General features: G+C 39.6%; 1 protein-coding gene across 2 annotated transcripts; it reads right to left on the reverse strand.

Moving 5' to 3' along the window:
• Positions 1-6: 6 nt before the first annotated feature.
• LOC107724543 (stress-70 protein, mitochondrial) lies at positions 7-9,408 on the reverse strand. Of its 2 annotated transcripts, none has more exons than XM_016533527.1 (8): positions 9,191-9,408; positions 8,949-9,073; positions 8,797-8,870; positions 8,579-8,685; positions 7,416-7,578; positions 5,641-5,733; positions 2,021-2,230; positions 7-401 (listed from the first exon to the last, which is right to left on the reverse strand). In XM_016533527.1, exons 1-8 carry the CDS (start codon positions 9,292-9,294, stop codon positions 105-107), a joined length of 1,173 nt encoding a protein of 390 aa, XP_016389013.1. In that variant the 5' UTR covers positions 9,295-9,408; the 3' UTR covers positions 7-104. The 2 variants fall into 2 exon arrangements, with proteins under 2 accessions (XP_016389013.1, XP_016389012.1); XM_016533526.1 differs by lacking the exon at positions 2,021-2,230 and adding an exon at positions 2,256-2,465 and having other exon boundaries at positions 9,191-9,392.
• Between the last annotated feature and the right edge of the window lie 630 nt (positions 9,409-10,038).

Raw genomic sequence — 10,038 nt, forward strand, 5'->3', positions numbered from 1 at the left:
AAGAACCATTAAGGTTTGTTCTCATGTACCAAGCAAGTTTACGATGTGTGACGAGTTCTATTTATGCGTATTGTGTGAATAAAAGCATATATTAAATCTATCCATCATATAAAATGATCATGTCTCTTCAGAAGATTTGATTTATACACGAGCTTGAGAAGGCATCGGGCGACCTGGCTCTTCTTGGTGGGGATGGTCGTGTTCCTGTTGATGAGTTTGGTGAAGACTCCCCCCAGAGTCTCGATGCCGAGAGACAGAGGAGTGACGTCCAGCAGCAGCACGTCGGTCACGTCTCCAGCCAGAACGCCTCCCTGGATGGCCGCTCCGATGGCCACGGCTTCATCGGGGTTCACAGACTTACTGGGAGCGCGACCGAACAGATCCTGGACCGTCTGCTGGACCTGAGGACAGCCAGTGAAAATAAGAACAAGTACACAAATTACAAGCATAGATGAATACAACAGAACGATGTTCTGTAGTATGCAGGTACAGAAATGTAATCATTTAGTGTAAACTAACACTGCAGATTCATCTTAGCCAAAAACGTGCTTTGTTGTTTGATGAGCATTAATGACAGCAGCAGGTATTATTAGGCTGCCGCCCCTTTAAGAGCTGATGCATGGATCCGATATAATGATGCACTTTCCCAGCTGTTCTCATTCACTCAAGACACAACCGACTGCATTTACAAGAATGATGGACGAGATCTGCATTTTGTCAATTTTATGTATATATGCATCTGTTTGAAGGCAAGGAGAGAAGGAGATATGACAGAGGGTTCAGTTCGGTGCGCGGCTGTGAACATTGCGCAAGTAACGAATCGAGTTCCCTTATTAAACGGAGCGTTCTGGTCCTTGATTCTGATTGGCTGAGCCACGTTCGAAACTGTTGTAAATGACTCTACAAAGTAACATACACCTTTGTTTACGTTTGTGTGTTGCTCGGCAACCACTTTGTTGCAACCACAACTGATTCTGAGGAGCTACATTGTTTGGTGGAAGAATACTGTTTTTATTAATATCATTACACTTTATTTGCTCAGTTTTATTTTGTGAAACCTTACTACGTATATGGAATAACCGTTTTATAAAAGCAATAAACCCCGTGAAGCCGTGGTTTACAGTGAATTTACCTAACAACGCCCCTTAGCTGTTATAAATTCACTGTAAACCACGGCTTCACGGGGCTTATTGCTTTATTACGCCTTTTCTTTCGCTGGAATGGTTTAAAACCGCTTGCGTGTGTGAACACTAGAGGTGTAACGGTACACAAACATGACGGTTCAGTACGGTTTCGGTACAGCAGGGGAAAAAATACTAAACTAATTGTTTTTGTTTTTAGTTGTTTTTTAATTAAACAATGGTTTACTGAACAAATGGTTCTCTTTAAATAAATTCAATCATAATTTAATTTTCTTAGGGATAAAAATCTACCTCAGCTTATGGTCTCTAAACTATAGTGAGCCCTTTTATTTCAAAGTTACAATAAACAGAGGCCAAACTGAAATTCAATTACTATAAATGTTTAACTATAATAATCAACACTCAAAAAAAAAAAAAGTATGCAAACATGTAAATTGCACATAATGCAGTTTTTAAACTAACTTCTAAATTATACAATTTCAATTAGTGCTGGGCGGTATGACCAAAAATTTATATCACGGTATTTTTCAAAACTATACCGTCTAAAAGCTTTATTTAAACATACATTACATAATGAACAGGTAAAGTGAAATATAATTGAGTATATAGTCGAGTAATTCTCAGAATGCTCTTCTCTAGACTTCATTTCTCTAGCAAATAACGAGTTGTAGACACTGATGAAATGCTGCGTGACATTTTGTTTTTAATGACGTCTTTAAACGGTTGAAGCACTGATTGAGTGATTACGTGAGCGGTGAGATGTTCATTCAAGTTTGCTGTGTGTTAAATCTAGTAATCGAGAGTACGGGATGATCACGCTGCCATGGGGCCTGCATCAGGATCATGAAGCTTTCCTCTCAGACAGACTGGGCTCTCACCTTCGGCATGCGGCTCATTCCTCCCACCAGCAGCACTTCTCCAATCTCACTCTTGGAGACCTCTGCGTCCTGCATGGCCTTCTGACAGGGCGCCACGGTCCTGCGGATCAGATCCCCCACGATGCCCTCGAACTGAGCGCGGGTCAGCTTCATGTTCAGGTGTTTGGGGCCAGAGGCGTCCATCGTCAGGTACGGCAGGGTGATGTCCGTCTGTGTGCCGAGGTTGGGCTCTCACCTTCGGCATGCGGCTCATTCCTCCCACCAGCAGCACTTCTCCAATGTCACTCTTGGAGACCTCTGCGTCCTGCATGGCCTTCTGACAGGGCGCCACGGTCCTGCGGATCAGATCCGCCACGATGCCCTCGAACTGAGCGCGGGTCAGCTTCATGTTCAGGTGTTTGGGGCCAGAGGCGTCCATCGTCAGGTACGGCAGGTTGATGTCCGTCTGTGTGCAGAGATATTACAACACTGTTACTGAAACTCTAAACCTGCAATAACCACTGCATGCTGACAACTCATCCCAACTAACTGATTCATCATCACAAGCTGGTATTACATTGGTTTTGTGCTCCAAGGTCACATATCGCATCATAAGGGTCAATTTTTCTAAATTGAGATTTATACATCATCTGAAAGCTGAATAAATAATCTTTCCATTGGTGTATGGTTTGTTAGGATAGGACAATATTTGGCTAAGATACAACTATTTGGAAATATGGAATCTGAGTATTGTTGGCTATTGCTACAAATATACCCCAGCGACTTAACACTGCTTTTGTGCTGCAGGGACACATATGTGAGCCGTTCTGGCAGAATGAGTGTGAATGCGCATGGGTCTAATTTTGAGCTACAGGAAGAATGTCAGTTTTGAACAAAAATGAGTTCATTAAGCCCTCTTCTAGCGATCACAATGCTCCAAATAGCAATTAAACATCTAAATTGATCTTTATTGGTACGCTTTCTGAGAGGAGTAGCTTTTTCTCTGCTCACTTCTGACGACTGCTGCTGCTTCTCAAGCTGTATGGTTGCAGCATTCCAGCTTTGTGAATATTCATATCGAATTCTCGATGACACGAGTCCAAACCAGCGAAACATGATTTTCAAACCCACGCTGATGAACACAAAACACACGAGCTCACTGACATTTGCAAAGAGCGTGCATAAGACACGCCTCTCTCTATAAAGTAGCCTACATTATTGCTACATTATTAACCTCACAAACATAATCCGTTATGTCTTACATGAGCGTTTAGTTAATGTTTGGGGGAAAATCTGATGTGCAACATTATATTAGACGCATGCATTACAGTAGGTCTTAATATAGATCTGTCTCAATGATAATCAAGCATTAAAAGAAAAGACGGAATCACTCGCTGCTCTTCATTAAACTACTGTTTATTTGCATCCATGTTCTTATTTTTTAATAACAAAGATAAAAAAATAGCTATATTGTGATTAATAATATAATGATTATTATTAAGAAGAGAATTGGTGGAAAACATGCAACGTTTCTCTCAAAATGAACTCTGCGGACTCTATCGCCTTCAAACCGCTGTAGCGCAGTCTTTTCTTGTCCGATTCCAACATGTCATATAAAAATTGGAGTTATTTTAATGGAGAATGTGAAAAAAGAACATTTTTGAAAATTTGCTCATCAGGACTCATTTTGCCAGCACGGCTCACACACTGACTTTTTGAAACTACTCTCTATATAAAACGGTTTCAAAATGACAAAATACACAGATTAATCAGCATGGCCAATATACTTGTCTATCAATAACCAATTTGACTTGTTAAACCTGCTGTTGTGCATTATTTTGATTCAGAAATATCACTCTTGGAATTGAGAGCTTCAGTGACAGACAGGATTATTGCCAATTACAGTCTTAAGAGATAATTGGCCTAAAAATGAAATGGTAAATGTCAGAATCTTTACGTTTCAAACATGTTGGACTTTTTCTTCTAAGATAAAGGATGACATTTTTTATTCATTTTTTTAAAGGTCTCTTTTTTTGGTGACAATTCTCATTTTTTGGGTGGACTATCTCCTTAAACCCTGTTCCTCAAATTTATTATATGGCTTCACAAGACTTGGAACATAACGCCATAATGGACAGGGCTCTAAACGCTCCTAATAAAAAAAAAAACATGATTTTCTGTATTTTCCAACCTGAGATGTATGCCTCACAAAATGGCTTTAAACAATTACTAAAACTACAAAATACTGCATCTTCACATTTATTTCATGCACTGAATGAGCAAGCAGCGCCATCTAGTGGCTGTGCGGGGGACACATCATCAGATTGGTTTTTACCTTGTTTGTTTTTAAATGTTGCATGTTTTAAATGTGTATAGGTTTTGTGTATGTGTGTACAACTTATACTGGCCTGCCTTTCCTGGCCAGGACGCTCCTGTGAATTTTTTTTTAATCTCATAAAAGCAATTTTGTAAAAAAAAAAAAATTGCAAATGCTGTGATGTAATCATATTAAACCTTTGGTCTGACGACGTGCTGCGTTTCAGAAACACTGTGATTTTGTTAAAGCAGCCCATGATCTGATGCTTTCAGTATCTCAGAGCTGGATCTCTCTCCAATTATTTTATTTTACACTGCAAAAGTAGGGATGTAACCATATTGTCAACATCGTGGTACCGCGATAGTCTCGATATTATCGCGGTCACATGATGATATGAAACGATGGGTCTTCTCAGGCAAAAAGGTGTAGTTTTTAAAATATATTTAAACTTCTTTAACAGGTCTTTAAAGTTGTGTTTTGGGGCATTATGCTTTGGCACAGTATCTGTCAAACAAACTCAAACTGAAAGCACTATATGGCTTCATCAAGTCTGTTTGCGCTGTGTTTCAAAGCGAAGCACACACTTGGTTCAGACGATCAGCTCGTGATCCGGTGTTTTCCGCGTCTCAGAACGACTCGTTCACACTGAATGAATGCAGTCCACTCCTTTATTTCACTGCTGTGAGTTTAGCACACGTTTGGGAACACAACGGCCACCAGTTAGGCTTTATTTTCACAGCAGATGATTACAGCGTTTCACTAGATTTGTAGTCAGACGTGTTTTTGTGAACATGTTTTCACTGAAGCTGGAGTTTCCTTCAAAATAAAAGCTTAAAGTGCAGCATGAATCGCTGACAGCTAGCGGTTTAAATGCAGTTTCATGTTTTACAATATGTGGCTATTACTGTCATTGTTGCTATTATTATTATTATTATATTCTAATTAGTTTGGCTTCTCAAACACCGGTGTGAGTGTAATTTAGACTGAGACAGATCACAAATAAAAAGAGGGTTGAGTCCTCTTTAAAGTTCAGGTAAGAGTCAATTCACTGACTTTCTTCTGACATAATTTTGAACTCTTAAAGTGCATTAGATAGAATAATTTAACTTTAAAATGCACAAAATTTTCTATCGCAATAAATATCGTATTGTAGTCTTCATATCGCGATATTATCGTATCGTACGGTTTTTATATTGTTACAACCCTATGCAAAAGTCATATATTTTTCACCAATTTGCTACAATACAAAAAGAAAATCAGATTAACAACAACTCTAAATGTCAGTGTGATTGTTGTGTTTCTGGGCTGTCGGTCGGTCTCTCACCTGCAGAGAGGAGGACAGCTCACACTTGGCCTTCTCAGCAGCCTCTCTCACCCGCTGCAGAGCCATGCTGTCTTTGGTCAGATCCACTCCAGACTGCAACGACACCACACACGGCTTCAGACCATCAGCAAGCAGCACTCACAACGACATGCACTGCTGAAAACCCTGCAGAGCATTCATATGGCCCTCTACTACCGCGATTTACAGGGTTTCTGCAGGATTTTTAAGCTCAAATTTAAGACCTTTTTTAAGACCTTGCACAAATAAAATTAATACCATATGAGCGGGGTAGGGCAATGTCTATAGTACCATATTAAACTGTAAAATTACTGTAAAAAGCATAATTTAACAAAAAGTTTTGTAAAACGATAAACTTCACATTTCAGCCTTTGAACCACTTTTAAGAAAATAGATGAGTCAAAAGTATTATATTAATTTAAACCATTATTATCAATAAATTATTATATCAATTAAATAACATAATTAGGGGTGTGCGATATTAACAAAAAAATTATATCTTATGCACTCTGTAGGTGTTTTGTTTGCTTTTCGCGATATACTCGATAATATCAAATCGCACATCGTTAAAACAATTACAATATTATCGCAGACCATACATATCTCACACCCCTATGTTTAGATTTTTATAATGCATTGTCTTCTTATCGATCCACCAGTTCACATTTAAAGCTCTGCGTGTTTGCAGGGTAACAACATGGGTCGATTTTTGCATTGGTCTGAACTCTGAACAAAACAACAGTTTTATTGAAAATGTGCATTCATTCTCTGCCAGCAGGTGGCGCGTTTGGTAGAAATATAACTGTTTCCCTGGTAACAGCAGAACACAGAGCAGCAGCAGCGGACTCTGAACGTGCAGCGCTCCTGTTTATTTCATGAAATCATAGCCTTTTTAAGTTTAATCGTCACATTCAGCCATATCGCAATTCTGGTCTTTCAGTCCCCAAATTCAAGACCTCTTGAAATCATAATTAAGACTTTCTTGTACAATTTAAGACTTTTTAAGGCCTTAAATTTGATACAACTAAATTTAATACTTTTTAAGTCCCCGCGGAAACCCTGGTTTTAAGAGCAACTAATGAAATGAACCTACAGTATCTGACAGCAGCCTTCGATTGAACCCGATTGCAATAATTATCATCTAAATTACAGCCATCTAAATGAACCAGATATCCGAGCAAGTTGTGCTTGCCAGCTGAAAGCAAATTTAAAAAAGGTAAATGCATAAAGTGCACTTATTACCAACAACCCACTGCAGTCCATTTATTAACAGTCTTACATAAAGATGACAAAAGCTCAGTTTCTACATTCTATAATAAGAGTTAAAATTATTAAAGCATCAATGATCCATTTGGCCAATTCTGTGCAAATTCAGCCTTTTTATTATTGATCTATTCAACTGATATTTCTCTTCACCGCTGCATTTGAGCTCATGTGGTTCACTGGCTGCCAGCACGTCACAAAGATCTTTGATAGTAATGACACAACGGTTAAATGTAACTTTAGTAATGTTTACAAAATGTAAACAGTCTAAATTTTACAGTGTGATACATTTTGGTGAAGCATATTAACTATTAACTAAAAAAAAACGACTCAAGCTAAAAGATGGGGTCTTTACAATTAAACATCAACAATCGGCATCGGCTGATCTTAGTGTTAAAATATCAGCGATCGTTACTGGCTTCGAATTTGCCGATCAGAGCACTACTACTAAACACACACACACACGTTTGTTTTTTGGGAGGACGGACACAAACCTCTCTCTTGAACTCCTTCACTATATGTCTGAGGAGATGCTGGTCGAAATCTTCTCCGCCCAAGAACGTGTCTCCATTGGTGGACTTCACCTCGAAAACTCCCTTCTGGATCTCCAGGACAGAGATATCGAACGTCCCACCGCCGAGATCATACACTGCGATCCTGGGAAGAGTAATAACCTTTAGAATGAAGCCAGAGCACGACAGCAGTAAGCAGATCCACGTCAGATAACAACATTCACAGAGACTTCAGTATAAAGACTTCTCAGTTAATGTTGATGTCATCTGACGGATTAATCACGACCAACTAGAACCATTTAAAGACACAGGGCTCCAGACGGAGGCTGAATGACAGCAAAACTGATTACATTTTGTTTTGCAGTGCTTCCACTACAAATTTGTCCAACTGATTTCAATTCATGGATTTACTGTAGTAACTAACTGCAGCTATGGTGTTGTCTGGGATTTTATTTTATTTTAATATATTATTCATGTACGCACATATTACAATGTTTTAAAGGGATAATGGAATATAATTGCACATTTTCTGTGCATTTGTATTTAAAGTAAATATTTGTAATTTATTTGATCAAAAATACAGGAAAAGTGTAATATTGTGAAATATTATTATGATGTAAAATAACGTTTTTCTATTGTAATATACATTGAAATGTAATTTATTTCTGTGATGCGCAGCTGTATTTTCAGCATCATTACTGCAGTCTTCAGTATCACATGATCTTCAGAAATCATTCTAATATGCTGATTTATTATCAGAGCTGGAAACTGTTGCTGCTTCATATTCTGTTTTTTTCTGTATTTTTGATCAAATAAATGCAGCCTTGATGAGCAGAAGAGACTTCTTTAAAAACATTACAAGTCTTACTGACCCCAAACTTTTGAGCGGCAGTGTACACTTTTCTCAATGTAAACAAGCTCACATCAGCATCCCAACTCAAGCTACTGTCAAAACATGCTAAAAATAAGTTCAGCATTGCTAATTAATATGTTCTAACGAATACATGCATGCATTTCTGAGTGAACTGATTTAATACTTCAGGCTGCAGTGTCAGTATTGATCATGACAAAGTGATATAGAGCATCCCTAACTTTGTTGGTATACAAATATGATCAAATAATGAAGACGAGTATCTAAAGCTTACATTTTGTCCTGAGTCTTGTCCAGTCCGTAGGCTAAAGCAGCAGCCGTCGGCTCATTAATGACACGCAGCACATTCAAACCTGCAATCTGTCCGGCGTCCTTAGTCGCCTATAAACACAACCATTGCATGAATCAAAGCTGGTTCGCAATGTTCTCAACATGAGCTGATACTGATATGCACATTTAACAGGTTAGTTGATCACTGATTGTGCGCCGCACCTGTCTCTGAGAGTTGTTGAAGTAAGCAGGTACAGTAATAACAGCGTTCTTCACCGCGTGACCCAGGTAGCTCTCTGAAACAGACAAGCAGTGGTTTGATGGAGCGGCTGATCATCTGTTGCATGCGTCTCTTCCTCAGGAGGAGGACTGACCTGCGGTCTCCTTCATCTTCATGAGGATAAAGGCTCCGGCCTGACTGGGAGAGTACAGTTTACCGTGGGCCTCCAGCCAGGCGTCTCCGTTAGACGCACGCACGATCTTATAGGGCACGTTCTTCCTGTCAATCACAGCAAAGCTCAGCACTTATCTGCACACAATTCATACACATATATATATATATACACACACACACACATGTACAGTGGTGTACATCTGTTTAACACAGACGTCTCACAGGTCTTTCTGAACTTCAGGGTCGTCGTAGCGGCGTCCGATCAGGCGTTTAGTAGCGTAGAGCGTGTTGTTGGGGTTGGTGACGGCCTGGCGTTTGGCTGGCATTCCCACGAGTCTCTCTGCATCAGCTGTGAAGGCCACCACTGACGGCGTGGTCCTCGCTCCCTCTGCGTTCTCCAGCACCTGTGACCATCACACCCTTCACTGAACATCAGTCTGAGCTCAACTCATCCAAACCCATCAGACTTCAGCTGAATAATGACTTCAGAATCTGAACACCTGCCATAATTGAGCTTCTAGGGCTGCGTGATTGTTTTTACATTTCCTCAGAATTAAAGCATTTTCACAAAAGCACAAATCAACAGAGCGCTGCATGGTTCGCTGGCAGATTTAGCCCGCAGCAGTATTGTCTTTCGCCGTTCTGCGCTGTTTGCTGTGACTAAATCTGCGTGCAAACCATGCAACTTTTAATTGTGCGACATTTATTTGAGCAGAATATCTTAAAGGTCCCATATTGTCAAAACTGAAATATCCTGGCTTTTTTCATGATAACTGAGGTCTAGAGGCTATGTAACTACCATATAAGTTTCAAAACAGTCAGTCCACAATAAAATGCACACAGCCTGCATAAAGTAGCTGTGATTTTTCACGAACCGTTGTGACTTCCGTAAAAAGTTGACGTCAGAACGACACAGTCACCGCCTTCAGTCACCACCCCGAGCACGAAAAAACCCAGTGAACCACCCCTTTAAGCAAAAAGCTCTGATCGGGAGATTTTAAAATAATGACATCTGGCAACCGCAGCCATAAAGCAAATGCTAAATCCTCTCAAGTTTTCAGTATAAATAA

Source organism: Sinocyclocheilus rhinocerous, unplaced genomic scaffold, assembly GCF_001515625.1.
Source record: "Sinocyclocheilus rhinocerous isolate Xijiao unplaced genomic scaffold, SAMN03320098_v1.1 scaffold1597, whole genome shotgun sequence".
NCBI classification, from domain to species: Eukaryota; Metazoa; Chordata; class Actinopteri; order Cypriniformes; family Cyprinidae; genus Sinocyclocheilus; species Sinocyclocheilus rhinocerous.

What these genes read in the sequence shown, in the direction of transcription:
- LOC107724543 (XM_016533527.1), bottom strand. Translation starts at nt 9,294, where the DNA reads ATGCCAGCCAAACGCCAGGCCGTCACCAACCCCAACAACACGCTCTAC. An exon ending in CCTGAAGTTCAGAAAGACCT is followed by an intron (nt 9,074 to 9,190) that starts GTGAGACGTCTG and finishes TGTGATTGACAG; the next exon opens with GAAGAACGTGCCCTATAAGA. An exon ending in AGCTGTCCTCCTCTCTGCAG is followed by an intron (nt 2,231 to 5,640) that starts GTGAGAGACCGA and finishes CTCGGCACACAG; the next exon opens with ACGGACATCACCCTGCCGTA.